Genomic DNA, 17,359 nt, shown 5'->3' on the forward strand with positions numbered 1-17,359 from the left:
AATGTGGCATATTCACAAATAGAGCCATAAAAGGAATTCTAACACATGCTGAAACACGGTTAAACCTTGGACATTATACTAAGTAAAATAAGCCAGACACAAAGGCCAAATTCTATATGGTCCTCTTATGTACATGAGGTTCCTAAAATGGTCAAAGTCATAGAGACAGGAAGTAGAAGGGTGGTTGTCAGGGATTGGGGGAGGAGAATTGGGAATTATTATTTAATGGAGACACAGTTTTAGTTTGGGATGATGAGAAAGTTCTGGAGATGGAGGGTGGTGATGGTTGCACAACAATGTGAATATACTTAATGCTACTGAATTGTACACTTACAAATGGTAACAGCCCTGACCAGTTTGATTGGAGCATCAGCTCATGAACCAACAGGTCTGAGGTTTGATTCCTGGTCAAGGCACATACCTTAGTTGCAGGCTCAATCCCCAGCCCTGGTCGGGGTGCATGTGGGAGGCAACCGTACTGTGTGTCTCTCTAACATCGATGTCTCTCTTTCTCTTTGTGTCTCTCCCTCCACCTTCCCCTCCATTCTCTTTAAAAAATGGTTACAATGGTAAATTGTATATTGTGTATATTCAACACAATCCTAATATATAAAAACCCAGGGTCCGTAATGACCAACTGAAGGCTCCACCGAACACCGGAAGTCAGTCCTGCAGTCAGTGCTGGGTTGCCGTGGGGACCCAGCACTGACTGCCGCCTGTGTGGGGGGCTGCAGATCAGGCCCAGAGAGAGAGGCAGGGTCTGATCTGCAGCATCTGTGGCAGTTGTTGATCAGCCATTGCCTCTCTCTTTCTCTCTTGGCTTCACCAGCAGCTGAGCCTCTGTTTCTCTCCAGGCCTCTGTGGGGGCTGCTGATAAGCCCCAACTCTCTGATCAGGCCCGGAGATAGGCCCGGAGTCACTGACTGCCATAGAAACTGACCAATCAGAACCAAATCTGGGTCAACTGTGAGAAACCAATGGCTGCCTAGGAGGTGGAGCTTTTGACGCTGACTGGCATAGAAACCGACCAATCCCAAATTGGCCGGCAGGGGAGGGCAGTTAGGTGTGATCAGGCAGGCAGGGCAGAGTAGTTGGCGTTGAGATCAGACTGGCAGGGAAGGGCAGTTGGGGGCGATCAGGCAGGCAGGCAGAGAGGTTAGGGACGATCAGGCAGGCAGGCAGAGGCAGTTAGGGGCAATCAGGCAGGCAGGCAGGTGAGTGGTTAGGACCCAGCAGTCCCAGATTGGGAGAGGGTGCAGGCTGGGCTGAGGGAACCCCCTTTCTGTGCATGAATTTCGTGCACTGGGCCACTAGTAATAAACATAGGGAGCTGGGAAGATGCAGTATCAGCATAGATTTAGAAGGTGTTTACTTGCTATTACACAAAGAAAAGGAAATAAAAAGTTAATATAGAGCTTGGATGCACTCTTCCATGTGTGGATTGGGCTAGATGCAGTGACAGGACAAGTGCTTCCTTGATTCATAGCAGAGTGGGTGAAAGGTGTGTTGAATTTCTGTCATTTCTGTGGAAGGTTGGTCAACTGCAGTCTCACATTGGCATGTTGTGTGGATCTCGCATCCGTCCTGAACATCAACCAGTCCCTGACCAGACTCTACTTGGGAGAAAATGCCCTGGGAGACTCAGGAGTTGGAATTTTATGTGAAAAAGCAAAGCATCCACAATGTAAGCTGCAGAAGCTAGGGTAAGTATTCATGGTGTCTCAGCAGAAAAGCAACTTCTTTTCAAGGATGCATTATTGGGAATATGTGGAGCTTATTCTCGATGGAGTGATGGTGAAGAACAAAGGAGACAATTTCTGGAGGGGTTTGAAGATACTACCTACTGCTAGTAAGGTATTTATGACTATAGAGTTGGCGACTCTCAGAGTAAAAATAAACACCCCAGAGAGATTGTTCCTCTCAATTCTCCACTTGCTTTTAAGACATTCAATTTTTTATTGGATGCAGGCACTAGGGTAGTTGGATTCAGGACTGTGCAATTTGCTGTTTTCACTTGAAGGTTTTCAATCAAGGTGACCTGATATTGTAACATGCAATTGTAAGTAAGCCAATGGGGCCCTTTGGTATTTAATAAAGGTCCTATTTGATGAGAGGCATACAGAGTAATTTCTTGTCCTAAGGATAATTTAAAAGCAAACTCTAAGAGCAGGGCAGCTGCTGTGACTACCCTGAGACATTGGCCCAGGCCTGGGCTACTCTAACCAGTTCTTTTGATAAGTAGCCAATTGGTCTCTTGGTTGGTCCCAAGGCCTGTGTTAAAACCCCTAATGTAATCCCCTGCCATCATTTTAATTAGAAGGGGTTTTCAAAGTCCTGCAAACTCAAAGCAAGAGTTTTGAGTCAAAACCTTCTTTAGGCCTTTGATGGCCCTTTGTTGATCTTTTCCACATTGTAAACTAGTTGTTTCCTGCTGATTGCTTTCTTTTAGGGTCTCATATAGGTGTCAGGCTTTTCCTTCATATGTTGGGATCCAGAATCTACTGTATTTGGTTAGCCCTGGAAAAGCTCGTAGCTGTCTTTGGGTAATCGGCTCCGGAATACCTAGGATAGCCTGAATTCTTTCTGAAGACAGCATTCCTTTTCCAGGAGTTAGCATAAAGCCTAGATACTCTACTCTTTGTTGAAGGATTTAAACCTTATTTTTAGAGACCTTAAAGCTTCTCTTGGCTAGGAAATTTAGGATTTGTAAGATATGTTTGCACCCCAGTTCTTCAGTAGGAGAACAGATTAGTAGGTCATCCATATATGAGATGACCTGTCCACACTCCTCGAATGATAAGTCTCTTAAATCCTCTGCCAAGGCCTGTCCAAATAATGTGGGCTATCTCTGAATCCTTGGAAGAGAATTTTCCATGTAAACTGTTTTTTTTTTTTTTTGTCACTGGGCATCTGTCCATTCAAAGGCAAACAAGAATTGGTAATTTGGGTCTAATGGGACACAAAAGAAAGTATCTTTCAAGTCTAATGCTAAGAATCATTGAGTTTGAGAGGGAAAATTTCCCCAAATTGTATATGGATTTCGTATTATGAGGTGTATAGGAATTACAGCCTCAATAGTTCATAAATCTTGGACCAACCTATATATTCCTTCTTTTTCCCTAATAGGTAGGATAGGGGTGTTGCAAGGGGGGAATTACAAGGAATCAGCAGTCCGTGACCAAGGAATATTGTAATAACCTTTTGTGGGCCCCTCCCTTCTTCTGGATTTATAAGATATTGCCATGTATTTGGAAATTTGCTAAGATCCGTCAGTCTGATCATGGCCAGGTTGGCCCTCTGGGCTCAGCCTGGAGTTCTCATGGCCCAGACCTGGAGGTTAAGCTCCTGGTTTATGTCTGTATCTATTTCAGCTCTCCTCTTTTTACAAGTAAGGTTATAATTGGAATAGGATTTGAAATATCTGTTGAAAAAAATCACTAAGATTTTCACTTTATTTAAAATATCTTTCCCTAACAATGGAATGGGACATTCTGTCAAAATTAAGAATTGGTGAACAAAAGTAGTTGCTCCTTCCCTGGCTCAGTTGTTTAGGCATTGTCTGGTGCACCGAAAGATTGCTAATTCAATTTCTGGTCAGGGCACATGCCTCGGTTGTGAAATCAACCCCCAGTAGGGGGTGTGCTGGAGGCAGCCAATGGATGTTTCTCCCCCTTTCCCTTCCTCTCTCTCTCTCAAAAAAAAAAAAAAAATCAATGCAAATATTTCTTTAAAAGCTAGGGCTTAAAAATAAAAGGTAGTTGCTCCCCATAGGCAATTTATTTTTTTTTCTTTTATTTTTTTTTGATTTATTTTATTTTATTTTATTGCTTGAAGTATTACAAAGGATATTATATATGTGTCCATCCCCCCCCCCCCCCCGCCCTAGACAGTCCCCTAGCCTCCCCTATCAATAGGCAATTTAAAGGTAGTGTAAAGTATTTTGCTTGGCATTTTCCATCTACTCCTTGTATAATGCTGCTGAAGGAAGAGAGAGAGCCCTACAGGAGGTTGGCACAGAGAAGGTGACTCCATGTCCAAAAGGAAATTAATGTACCTTCCTGCCACTTTGAGGGTTACCATTGCCTCTGTTGCTTCAATGATGGTGTTCCTAGCAGGAGCCAACTGGGACACAGGGCCCCTTGATTTCAAGGCCATTGTGTGGGTAGGTTTTGGTCTAGGGACCTTCTGGGTCCCGGGATAGTTTGTCTTCCAGTGGCTGAATTTGAGGCAGAGGGGGCACATTTTTTGAGTAGGCAACTTCCTAGGGCACTCCCTTTTCCATATGGGCTGCCCGAATTTATGGCAATTGCTGGGAGGAGAAATTTTGGGTTTTCCCTTCTGTGGCATCATCAGCCACTGTTCTTTTAGGGTGGAAAGAAGCTGTGCCTGACTTTTCTCTTTGTGCTTTTCATTTTCTAAAGCCCCTCTCTTCATCCTCTTGGATCACTGTTGTAAAATACCAAAGATGCTACTTTTAACATCCCTTCTGTGGGAGTAGCTGGTCCTATTTTTAATATCTGTCTTTCCTCCTAATATCTGGGGCTGATTGGGTCATGAATTTGTCTTTCAGGACAATAGCTCCAACTGGATCATTGGGATCTAGTTTGGTGCACTTAATTAAAGCTTTCCTTATCCTTTCTATGAAGGTGGTGGAATTTTCTTGGGGACCTTGGTCAATGGTTGCCAGTTCATTATTACTAGAAGATTTCTTTTGGGAGGCTTTTTATTCCCTGCAGGAGGCAAAAAAAGCATGTGATCTGTGGTCTGTCTCACATCCTCTGAATTATAGTCCCAATTAGGATTAGAAGATAGGATGGCCTCTGTTCCTGGTGGAGTTATCATTTTCTGTATGGACCTCATTTGCATAAGCAGGGCTTCTTGGAGGATTCAATTAATATCCTCCAAGATAAATCATACATTAAAGTGAGCCTTTTCCATTCTTGGATAAATTTGCTGAGGCATTCTGTAAAACTTTCCAACTTATTCTTTATGCCTATTAAGTCTTGCACGCTAAATGGAACCTGAGTTCTTAATATTCCCTCCTGTCCTAGGCTTTCATCGAAGGGAAATGTTGAGATTGTATTCTTTGTTTTTCTTTGAAATTTGTTGTTTAATCTTTGCTCTGACTGGTTGATTCAGTATAGGGTGATGCTAGTTCTGGGGAAATTGGTTGTTGAGGCACCATGGGTGGATTCGGGCATTCACTCTCAAGATTTAGTTCTTTCTTTGCTATGGCTGCTAAGAGCACAGGATCTACCTTATAGTATTTGTACATTTTTTAGTTATTTCTCAGGGCCATGAAGACCTGCACATATGGTATTTCAGTCCACTTGCCCTGCCTTTGACAAAATAAGTCTAGCTGCAAGATTGCATTATAATTTAGGCTTCGATTTCCTGGCCAAACTCCCCCATCTCCTAATTTATATTGAGGCCAAGCTATATTACAAAAGAAAAATAAAGTTTTTCCTTTTAAGGTTTGAGAGTCAAATTTTCCCAGTTCTTTAGGCTGTATCTCAGAAGTGAATCTTATGGTATTGGATTTTGGTTTTCCATCTAAATACTGCCTGGAGAAAGCATCCCTTCTCAGGCATGGGTTTCCAAAATTAACTAGTTTTACTGTGTAACCAAAATTTCTGGCTGCAGTTACCCATAGATGTGTTTATCCCATGCCCTGAGGGTGACCTTACTAATGAGCAGGGCAATAATCAGATTTCCTGGGAATGGATTATACCTGACTCAGACAGGGAGCTCAACTCCATGCCAGTCTCCTGAGCCCCTACTGACATCTTTATTCCCATTTAATTTAAAATTTCCTTAGCCTCTGAACCCTTCTTCCCTGTACCATGGAGGGAGGTCTTGTACCTTCTGGGTACACTATTCTATTTAGGCAACAATGCCATCAGTTACTGACCTGTTTTTCCTGCCAAAGACACTGCTAGAGCAAGAATTGCACTATTTCTAGTCCCACCAGCAGTTGTAAATATGGGACCCTTCTAGGGTCTTGCAGTATTCACATTCCCTAAAAACATTTGCTATCCAACATATTTTTCTACTGGAATGTCTGAATATCTGCCATTCTTGCCTACTCCTCCACTCTCCTGGGTCCTGCAGAATCTATGCATAACAGATGCCTGAATAGAGTGAGTAACCCTTCCTTAGTTCATATCTAAGCAGGTAATTCACTGATATCCCCTATATTTTGATAAGGTTCAGTAGGACAAAGCCAACATTCCCTGCTACATCTGTCAACCTTATCAAGATACCTAACAAATTGTCTTTTGGTCTCAATGTTAGGTATTCGAGCTTGGAGTATGTACATGAAGGACATCCTCTAATCTCATTTATTTCATAAATAGAGGCCTGGTGCACAAAATTTGTGCACGTGGGTGGGGGAATCCCTCAGCTCGGCCTGTACCCTCTAGCAATCTGGGACCACTGGCTTCTAACCTCTCACCTGCTTGCCTGCCTGATTGCCCCTAACTACCTCTGCCTCAGCCCCCACCATGGCAGCTTCATCTGAAAGGTCATCTGGGATGATGTCCGGAAGATCGTTTGGCTGTCTGATCTAATTAGAATATTATACTTTTATTACTATAGATTGGCATGGAACCAGTTCCTCAATCAATGGGGTGGACTAAAGGGACCCGATCAGCCAGGCAAATAACCATAAGATCTAAGCTTCAATTTGTTCAACCAGGGTGTCTCACTTATGCCTCTGCTCACACAACAATAATAGTTGTCAATTAATAGCATCTGGCCAGTGTCTTTCCTTACAATGTTCATATAAACAAAAAAAGAAAGGGATATCCTTCCTGAACCTAGTGTAATATCTTGCAAACTTGTGGGGCCCCCAATTAGTCCTACTAGTATTTACTATGCAGCCCTGCACATACAGCAAGTTCCTCCCCTTAAAGTCCTATAGAGAGAATAAATGCAGATATAGAGGCCAAAAACCTGATGGAATAGAGAGTGAATAAACAGTGGCTTTAATTAATTCCTTTAGCAGTCATGTCTATGAACAGATGAGCTAGTGATTAGAGGTAGTGGGTCTCTGTGTGCAGTTTGTGAGCAGGGCTCCCAGAAGTTGTTACCCTTCTGGTCACCCCACACTCTCTTACTAGTATATCTCAGTTTCTCTCCTGGGCATCTAAAACAGCTGGGAGGGCTCAGAACACTGGATGATCAACCCTTATTTATGCATCCTTGGATGAGCCAGCCAGTTAATTACAAGTGAAATGGAAGTCCCTATGAGGCCCCTGCATGTCTTAGGGTTCAACCCCAGACACCTCTGCAAGGTTCTTACTCACATAGGCACATTGGAAACTCAAAACAGGAGGGAGGAATTGCCTCTTTTCTTCAGATCCTAGGCAAGCCTATGTACTCATCCTTCTCCTCATATCTGTCAATGGACATAACTTTATTCCAGTTGCCTCATTTCTTATGCTGTTGATCACCCCCTCTCCCCCAAGAAAACTAACATGCATGCACAAAGGGTTAACTGGCTAGGAACAAAACTTACTGCATTCCTGCATCCCCAACAAAGTGAAAGCAGGTGATTCAGCAATTCTAGTCATTGCACCAGAAAGACATTACCAGAGAGCTACTCAAGTTGGAAGGGCTCGCCCCTCAGCTCTTGTCATGCTTGTGAGAAAGAATTTAGACCAGTGACAGAAAGCAGTGTTAAAAGCAAAGCAAGAAAATTTGTAGGGAAACAAAGCAAGCAACTTTATTAGCAATACACTTGGCTTAAAGCACAAATGGACAACTCAGCAAGGGAACATCCCCAAAAGGAGTCTCTCACACATATTTGTATCTTCCCACAATGCCAGATTTATTAGGGGAGACATCCCCAATAAGCCAATAGAGTCTCATGCAGATTACATACAGAGAGGGGGAGTTTATAGAATGAGCATCCATTGTAAAGTTCTAATCACTGGAGGCTAGAGTGGTGACATGCATGCATTGGAGTGGAAGTCCAGTAGGGCTCTGAGCATGACCCATGGTACAGCTGAGCTCAAGAATTGGGTGGTTGGAGCTTTGAATTCTCACAGCCCACAAGTGTTGGAGATCCCACTCATACCAGTGTCGAGTTTGAGTACTTATCCAAAGGTTTAGACTTGTCGTTTGGGGTATTCTGGGGTCCTCCTAAGGGCATTGCCATTACACCCCCTTACCTCTGTCTTGACATAGCACTTGACATAACAGTCATAGCTGACAGTGATTTCATATTTGATTGTCAAATGATTCTAAAAAGTCTGTTCTGCTCTTGCTTTATACAGGAAGGCACAGATATTTCCCACTTACTCTCTGCCCCCAGACATGCATAGGCTACCCCACTATCAACATCTCTCACCAGGTGATACTTTGTTATTATTGATGAACCTACACTGACACATCATTATCACCCAAAGTCCATAGGGTACATTACAGTTCACTGTTGGTGTTGTGCATTCTACTATTTGGATAAATGAGTAATGACATGTACATACTATTGCAGTATCATACAGAGTGGTTTCAGTGCCCCTAAATCCTGTGCTTGGCCTATTTTGTCCCTCCTCCCCCTAATCCCAGGCATTTATTTATTTATTTATATTTTGGGTAACAATCTCTTATCAAATATTTTCTCCCTATGTGACTTGTCAAGAGAATGAACAGATATATAAGAGAAAATATTTGCAAGAACATATTTGATAAGAGATTGTTACCCAAAATATACAAAAAATCTTTTAAAACAAAACAAAACAAAACAAAGAACCTGATTTAAAATGGGCCAAAAACCTTAACAGACACCTTACCAAAGAAAATATACACAGAAGGCAAAAAAAGCATCTGTGAACATGCTCCATATTATATGTGAACAAGGAAATGTAAATTAAAACAAATAAATGACATCAATGGATAAATCCTCTAGACAAAAAAATCAGCAAAGAAACAGCTATCCTAAATGACTAACTAGATCAGATAGACATAATTGACATCTTCAGAACATTTCACCCCAAATCTACAGAATATACATTCTTCTCAAGTGTACATGGGACATTTTCAAAGCTGGACCACATATTGGGTCACAGGCGAAGTCTCTCCAAATTAAAGAAGATTGAAATCATATCAAGCATCTTCTCAGACCACAATGGCATAATATTAGAAATCAACTATAATAAAAACAATAAAAAATATTCAAACAATTGGAGGCTGAATACCATGCTATTAAAAAATGATTGGGTTACCAAAGAGATCACAGAAGGAATTAAAAACATCCTGGAAATGAATGACAATGAAAACAACAATCCAGAAGCTATGGGACACAATGAAAGCAGTCGTAAGAGGGAAGTCCATAGCATTACAGACCTACCTCAAAACCAAGAAAAACCGATAACAAATTATCTAACTCCACAACTTAAAGAATTAGAAAGAGAGCAACAAGAAAAGCCCAGAGTGAGCAGGAGGAAGGAGATAAAAAAGATCAGAGCAGAAATAAATGACATAGAGGCCAAAAAAACCCCAAACAAAAAAAAGATCAATGAAACCAAGAGCTGGTTATTTGAAAGTAAAAACAAGATTGATGAGCCTCTAGCCATGCTTACCAAGAAGCAAAGAGAGAAGACCAAAATAAAGTCAGAAAATCAAGAGGTGAAATAACAACAGATCCTACAGAAATACATAGGATTGTAAAAAAATACTATGAACAACTCTATTCCATCATCACACTAGAGGAAATGGACATATTCCTAGAAAAATACAAACTTCCAAAACTCAATCAAGAAGAATAAAAATATCTGAATAGGCTGATTACGAAGGAGGAAACTGAAGCAGTCATCAAAAAGTTTCCAGCAAACAAAAGCCCGGGGCCAGAAGTCTTCACAGGGGAGTTTTACTAAACATTCAAAGGAGAACTAAAACCTGTGCTTCTCAGACTATCCCAAAAATTTTAAGAGGAAGGCACACTTCCAACCTCTTTCTATGAAGCCAGTATTGCCCTAATTCAAAAATCAGGTTGATCTCTTACCCCCTCATTCTCCCCACCCCACCGCCACCTTCCCTCATGGGTTGGACAGTCTGTTCAATGCTTCTATGACTCTGGTTCTGTTTTTATTCATTACTTTATGTTGTTCATTATAGTCCACAAATAAGTGAGATAATGTGATATTTCTCTTTCCCTGACTGGCTTATTTTGCTTAGCATAATGCTCTGCAGTTCCATCCATGCTGTTGGAAATGGTAAGAATTTCTTCTTTTTTTACAGCAGCGTAGTATTCCATTGTGTGGATGTATCACAGTTTTCTAACCACTCATCTGCTGATGGGCACTTAGGCTGTTTCCAAATCTTAGCTATTGTAAATGGTGCTGCTATGAACATAGAGGTGCATATATCCTTTCTGATTGGTGTTTCTGTTTACTTGGGATATATTCCTAGAAGTGGGATTACTGGGTCAAAAGGAAGTTCTATTTTTAATTTTTTAAGGAAACACCATACTGTTTTCCACAGTGGCTGCACTGGTCTGCATTCCCATCAGCAGTGCAAGAGGGTTCCTTTTTCTCCACATCTTCGCCAGCACTTGTCATTAATTGATTTGTTGATGATAGCCATTCTGACAGGTGTGAGATGGTACTGCATTGTCATTTTGATTTGCATCTCTCAGATGATTAGTGACTTTGAGCATGTTTTCATATGTTCCTTCACCTTCTGTATGTCTTCTTTCAAAAAGTGTCTATTGAGGTCCTTTGCCCATTCTTTGATTGGATTGTTTATCTTCCTTTTGTTAAGTTGTATGAGTTTCGTATAAATTTTGAAGATTAAAACCTTATCGGGGTTAACATTGGCAAATATGTTCTCCCATGCAGTGGACTTTCTTGTTTTGTTGATGGTTCCTTTTGCTGTGCAGAGCTTTCTATTTTGATGTAGTCCCATTTGTTTATTAACTCCTTAGTTTTCATTGCCCTAGCTGTATCAGTAAAGATATTGCTGTGAAAAAAGTCTGCTATTTTGCTGTCTATAGGTTCTTCTAAGATTTTTATGGTTTCCTGCCTTATGTTTAAGTCCTTTATTCATTTTTAGTTTATTTTTGTGTATGGTTTAAGTTGGTGGTCTAGTTTCAAATTTTTGCATGTATCTGACCAAATTTCCCAATATCACTTATTAAAGAAACTGTCTTGACTCCATTGTATGCTCTTGCCTCCTTTGTCAAATATTAATTGAGCATAATGGTTTGAGTTGATTTCTGGGTTTCAATGTTCTCTTCCATTGGTCTATATGTCTGTTCTTGTTCCGGTACCAGGCAGTTTTGAGAACAGTGGCTTTGTAGTATATCTTGCTATCTGGTAGTGTGATCCCTCCAACATTGTTCTTCTTTCTCAAGATTGCTGCAGCTATTTGGGGTCTTTTTTAAATCCAGATGAATTTTTGGAGAGTTTGATCTAGGTATTTAAAGTATGCCATTGGTATTTTAATGTGCATTGCATTGAATCGATAGATTGCTTTGGGTAGTATGGACATTTTAATGATGTTGATTCTACCAATGCATGAACCAGGTATATTCATCCATTTGTTTATATCTTCCTCTATCTCTTCTTTCAGTGTCCTGAAATTTTCTGAATACAGATCCTTTGTCTCCTTGGTTAAATTTTTTCCTAGTTATATTAATTTTTTGTTGCAATAGTAAATGTTTTTTTTTTTTCAGTTTCTATTTCTGTGAGCTCATTATAATAATAGAAGCATAATATGCTAATTAGACTGGACAGCCAAACGACCTTCCGGACATCCTTCCAAACATCCTTCTGGACAACCTTCCAGAGGAAGCAAGGGCTGTGAGGGCCAAAGCAAGCCACTGCAGCTGTGAGGGCTGAGGCAAACCAAAGTGACTGTGAGGGCCAAGCTCCTTGCATGAATTTCATGCATTGGGCTTCTAGTCTATTAAAAAGCCATAGGTTTCTGGGTGTTAATTTTGTATCCTGCTATGTTTCAGAATTCATTTATGAAATCTAGTAGTTTTTAGATGGAGTCTTTAGGGTTTTCTATGTACATTATCATGTCATCTGCGAATAATGACAATTTTACTTCTCCTTTTCCAATTTAAATGCCTTTTATTTCTTCTTGTTGTCTGATTGCAATGGCTAAGTGGTGAAAGTGGGCATCCCTGTCCTGTTCCTGTTCTTAAGGGAAATGGTTTTAGTTTTTGCCCATTTAGTATGATGTTTGCTGTAGGATGGTCATATAAGGCTTTTATTATGTTGAGGCATGATTCCTCTATTTCCTCTTTGCTGAGAATTTTTATCAGGAAAGGGTGTTGGATTTTGTCAAATGCCTTTTCTGCATCAATTGATATGATTATGTGATGTTTGTCTCTCAATTTGTTTATGTGGTGTATCACATTTGCTAATTTGCGGATATTGTACCAGCCTTGCATCCCTGGAACAAATCCCACTTGGTCATGGTGTATGACCTTTCTAATGTAATACTGGATCTGATTTGCTAGAATTTTGTTGAGGATTTTAGCATCTCTGTTCATCAGGGATATTGGCCTGTAATTCTCTTTCTTTATAGTGTCTTTATCTGATTTTTGAATTAGGGCAATACTGGCTTCATAGAAAAAGGTTGGAAGTGTGCCTTCCTCTTGAATTTTTTGGAATAGTCTGAGAAGGATAGGTTTTAGTTCTTTTTTGAATGTGAAGCTGCCTAGCCTAGGCTTCACAGGGGAGTTTTATCAGTCTATTCAGATTTTTTAAATTAAATCTTTATTGTTCAGATTATTATATTTGTTCCTCTTTTCCCTCCCCATAACTCCTCTCCTCCCAGTTCCCACACCACCCTCTGCCCTCACTCTCCACCCACTATCCTCATCCATAGGTGCATGATTTTTGTCCAGTTTCTTCCCACATCCACCACACCCCTCCCCCCCGCAAGAATAGTGAGTCCATTCCCTTTCTATGTCCCTGATTCTATTATAATCACCAGTTCATTCTGTTCATCAGATTATTTATTCACTTGATTTTTAGATTCGCTTGTTGATAGATGCGTATTTCTTGTTCAAAATTTGTATCTTTACCTTTTTTTTTCTTCTTCCTCTTCTTAAAGGATACCTTTCAGCATTTCATATAATACTAGTTTGGTGGTGATGATCTCCTTTAGCTTTTCCTTATCTGTGAAGCTCTTTATCTGACCTTCAATTCTGAATGATAGCTTTGCTGGATAAAGTAATCTTGGTTGTAGGTTCTTCATCTTCATCACTTTGAATATTTCATGCACTCCCTTCTCGCCTGCAGTTTCTGTTGAGAGATCAGCTGACAGTCGTATGGGTATTCCCTTGTAGGTAACTGAGTTTCTTTCTCTTGCTGCTTTTAAGATTCTCTCTTTGTCTTTTGCTCTTGGCATTTTAATTATGATGTGTCTTGATGTGGTCCTCTTTGGATTCCTTTTGTTTGGGGTTCTCTGCGCTTCCTGGACTTGTAAGTCTATTTCTTTCACCAGGTAGGGGAAGTTTTCTGTCATTATTTCTTCAAATAGGTTTTCAATATCTTGCTCTCTCTCTTCTTCTGGCACCCCTATAATTCTGATGTTGGTACGCTTGAAGTTGTCCCAGAGGCTCCTTACACTATCTTCGTATTTTTGGATTCTTTTTTATTTTGCGTTTCTGGTTGGGTGTTTTTTGCTTCTTCGCATTTCAAATCTTTGACTTGATCCTTGCAATCCTCTGGTCTGCTGTTGGGAGTCTGTATAATATTTTTTATTTCAGTCAGTGTATGCTTAATTTCTAGTTGGTTCTTTATCACAACATCGAGGGTCTCACTAGATTTCTTGAGGATCTCACTACATTTATCGGCGGTTTCTAAAAAGATCTTGAAAAACCTTAAAAGTGTGGTTTTGAATTCTATATCCAGTAGTTTGCTTTCCTTCATTTCTGTCATTTGTGTCCTGTTTCTTTGTCTCGGCATTTTTTATACTTCGCTGTGTCGATAGAGTGGCTTTCTGTGCTCTGTGTCCTCTAGGACCCAGTGGTTCAGCCTCCCCAATTACCTAAGGAGGACACTCTTGGTGCACCCCCTTGTGGGCTTTGTGCACAGTCTTGTTGTAGTTAAGCCTTGATTGTTGTAGGTAACACTGGGAGGATTTGACCTCAGGCCAATTGGCTGTGAGAATCAGCTGTGTCTATGGTGGGAGAACTTCTGTGCTGAAGATACCCTTTTCGGGCAAGACTTGCTTCAGTGGGGCTTTGGTGCTCACTGAGTCTTCCCCCTGAGTGTGTTCCTTATGGATCTGTGGAGTTATAATTGGATGGTCCCACTCTGACCACTGGGTACACTGGCTCTTGGATCTAAGGAGGTTCTATTCTAGCCTCTGCCTGAGGCTACCCTGCAGAAGCCAGCTGTAAAGCAAAGCAAGTTGCGCTGGGGCCTGGGAAGCTGCAGTTTGTTAAGTAAATTTCAGATTATAGAGGGCCGGGCCTTTCATATGCAAAAGCCTCCTTGCAGGGCTTGGGCGGGGCGGAGCCCCAGGGGATCAACTGGGCAGGCATAGCGAGCAGTATGGCTGCTCTCAGTCCTGTCCTCAGTGTCCTGGCAATCGCTGCAAGCACATCTGAGAGAAAGCTGCCCTCGAATTCTGATCAATGCCAGACAGTCCCGTTTCTCCTGGAACTGGAGCTCAGAGCCTGAGACTCCCTCCAAATTGAAAAAGACAATCGTGACCTCAGCCTCCAGCCCTGTCCGCATGCACCTCCGCACCTTTGTATTTTACTTCTGCACTGCACGTCCTCTGAGTCTTGGTATGCTTTTCTCTTTCCTTCTAGTTGTAGAATTTCCACTCAGCCAGCCTTCCTGTGGTTCTGGATGATGTCAGTTCCATCTTTTAGTTGTATTTTTGAAGTGGTTGTGTGAGGCAGCAATCTCTGGTGTTTACTTATGCCGCCATCTTGTTTTCTCCCTATTCAGATTTTTTTGATTCTTCATGATTGAGTGTTAGAAGGTCATATCTTGCTAGGAATATGTCCATTTCCTCTAGGTTGTTTAGTTTTTTGGAATAGAGTTGTTCATAGTTTTTTTTACAATCCTTTGTATTTCTGTGGGGTCTGTTGTTATTTTGCCTCTTTCATTTCTGATTTTGATTATTTGGGTCCTCTCTCCTTGCTTCTTGGTGAGCGTGTCTAGAAGTTCATCAGTCTTGTTTATCCTTTCAAAGAACCATCCCTTGGTTTTATTGATCTTTTGTATTGTGGTTTGTTTGTTTTTATTTTTGGTCTCTATGTCATTTATTTATGCTCTGATCTTTATTATCTCCTTCCTTCTTCTCACTCTTGGCTTTATTTTGTTGCTCTCTTTCTAATTCTTTAAGTTGTGTAGAATTAGATAATTTATTACCAGCTTTTCGTGTGTGTGTGTGTGTGTGTGCGTGTGTGTGTTTTAGGTAGGCCTGTAATGCTATGAACTTCCCTCTCAGGACTGCTTTCACCGTGTCCCATAGGTTTTGCATTGTTATGTTTTCATTGTCATTTGTTTCCAGGATCTTTTTAATTTCTTCTGTGATCCCTTTGGTAACCCATATTTTTAAAAATATATTTTATTGATTTTTTTTTTAACAGAGAGGAAGGGAGAAGGACAGAGAGTTAGAAACATCGATGAGAGAGAAACATCGACCAGCTGCCTCCTGCACACCTCCTACTGGGGATGTGCCTGCAACCAAGGTACATGCCCTTGACCGGAATCGAACCTGGGACCTTTGAGTCCGCAGGCCGATGCTCTATCCACTGAGCCAAACCAGTTTTGCCCCAATAATTTTTTAATAGCATGCTTTTCAGTCTCCAAGTGTTTGAATATTTTTTATTGTTTTTATTATAGCTGATTTCTAATATTATGCCATTGCGGTCTGAGAAGATGCTTGATATGATTTAAAACTTCTTTAATTTGGAGAGACTTTGCCTGTGACCCAATATGTGGTCCAGCTTTGAAAATGTCCCATGTGCACTTGAGAAGAATGTATATCCTGTAGCTTTGGGGTTAAATGTTCTGAAGATGTCAATTAAATCCATCTGATCTAGTGAGCCATTTAGGATAGCTGTTTCTTTGCTGATATGTTGTCTAGAGGATTTATCCAGTGGTGTCAGTGGGGTAGTAAAGTCTCGTACTATGATCGTATTGCTGTCGATCTCTCCCTTGCTATCTTCCAGAAGTTTTTGTAATACGTTTGGGTGCTCCTGCATTGTGTGCATATATGTTTACCAGAGTTATAACCTCTTGTTGTATCTATCACTTTAGTATTATGAAGTGGCCTTCCTTATGTCTTGTGATTACCTTCACCTTGAGGTCTATTTTGTCCGATGTAAGTATTGCTACCCCAGCTTTTTTTTTTAATTTCCATTTGCCTGAAAGATATTTTTCCATCCCTTCACTTTTAGTCTGTGTTAGTTTTTTGTTCTAAGGTGGGTGTCTTATAGACAGCATATATATGGTCATGTTTTGTTACCAATTCAGCCACTCACTGTCTTTTGATTGGAGCATTTAGGTCATTTACTTTAAAAGTTATTATTGATAGGTACTTGTTTATAGCCATTTTATTTTTTGTGCCTGTTTTTCTTCTTCCCTCCCTTTCTTCTTCTTCTTTTTACAACAGTCCCTTTAGAATTTCTTGCATTGGTAGCTTGGTAGTGATAAACTCCCCCAGCCTTTCTTTTTCTGTAAATATCCTGATTTCCCCTTCAATTTTGAATGATAGACTTGCTGGATAGAATATTCTTGGTTTCAATCCCTTGCTTTGCATCACTTTGTATGTTTGCTTCCATTCCTTTCTGGCCTGATGTATTTCTGTTGAGAAATCATTTGATAATCTAATGGGAGATCTCTTGTAGGTAACTTTCTGTCTCTCTCTTGCAGCCTTTAAGATTCTCTCTTTGTTGTTAACGTTTGCCATTGTAATTATGATGTGTCTTGGTGTGGATATTTTTGGGTGTATCTTGTTTGGGATTCTCTGTGCCTGTATGATTTTTTTCTTCCCCAAATCAGGAAAGTTTTCTGACATTTCTTCAACTAGGGTTTCTAGCCCCTGTTGAAGGGCTAGAACCCCCATTCATTTCATTCCAGAACCCCCATTATACTTTTGTTGATTTATTTCATGTTTTACCAAAGCTCCCTCAGGCTCTCCTCCTATCTTTTGATTTTTTTCTCCAATTACAGTTCAGATTGGATGTGTTTTGCTGCTCTGTCTTCTAATTTGCTAATTCAGTCCTCCGCGTCTCCTAGTCTACTGTTGAAAGCTTCCATAGTGTTTTTAATTGTGGTTATATCTGTCTTTATTTCTTCTTTTTTCCTACATAGGTTGTTGATTTTCTCATCCATCCAGTTTATGAACTGTTTTACCCTTATTCTGAATTCTT

The 17,359-nt window shown here is 40.6% G+C and overlaps 1 protein-coding gene across 4 annotated transcripts in view; it reads left to right on the forward strand.

Moving 5' to 3' along the window:
• Positions 1-17,359, forward strand: part of NLRP3 (NLR family pyrin domain containing 3) — a gene marked incomplete at its 5' end in the record, with an annotated part of 47,027 nt that overhangs the window by 17,114 nt on the left and 12,554 nt on the right. For 2 of the 4 annotated variants that reach the window (XM_081093253.1, XM_081093254.1), the window contains one exon: positions 1,533-1,703. The exons of the other annotated variants lie outside the window; for them this stretch is intronic. In XM_081093253.1, coding sequence (XP_080949379.1) covers positions 1,533-1,703 — 171 coding nt within the window. The remainder of the gene's footprint in view (positions 1-1,532; positions 1,704-17,359) is intronic. 4 annotated transcript variants of the gene reach the window in all.

The sequence above is a fragment of the Myotis nattereri genome (assembly GCF_964212035.1).
Source record: "Myotis nattereri genome assembly, chromosome: 5".
Lineage (NCBI taxonomy): Eukaryota > Metazoa > Chordata > Mammalia > Chiroptera > Vespertilionidae > Myotis > Myotis nattereri.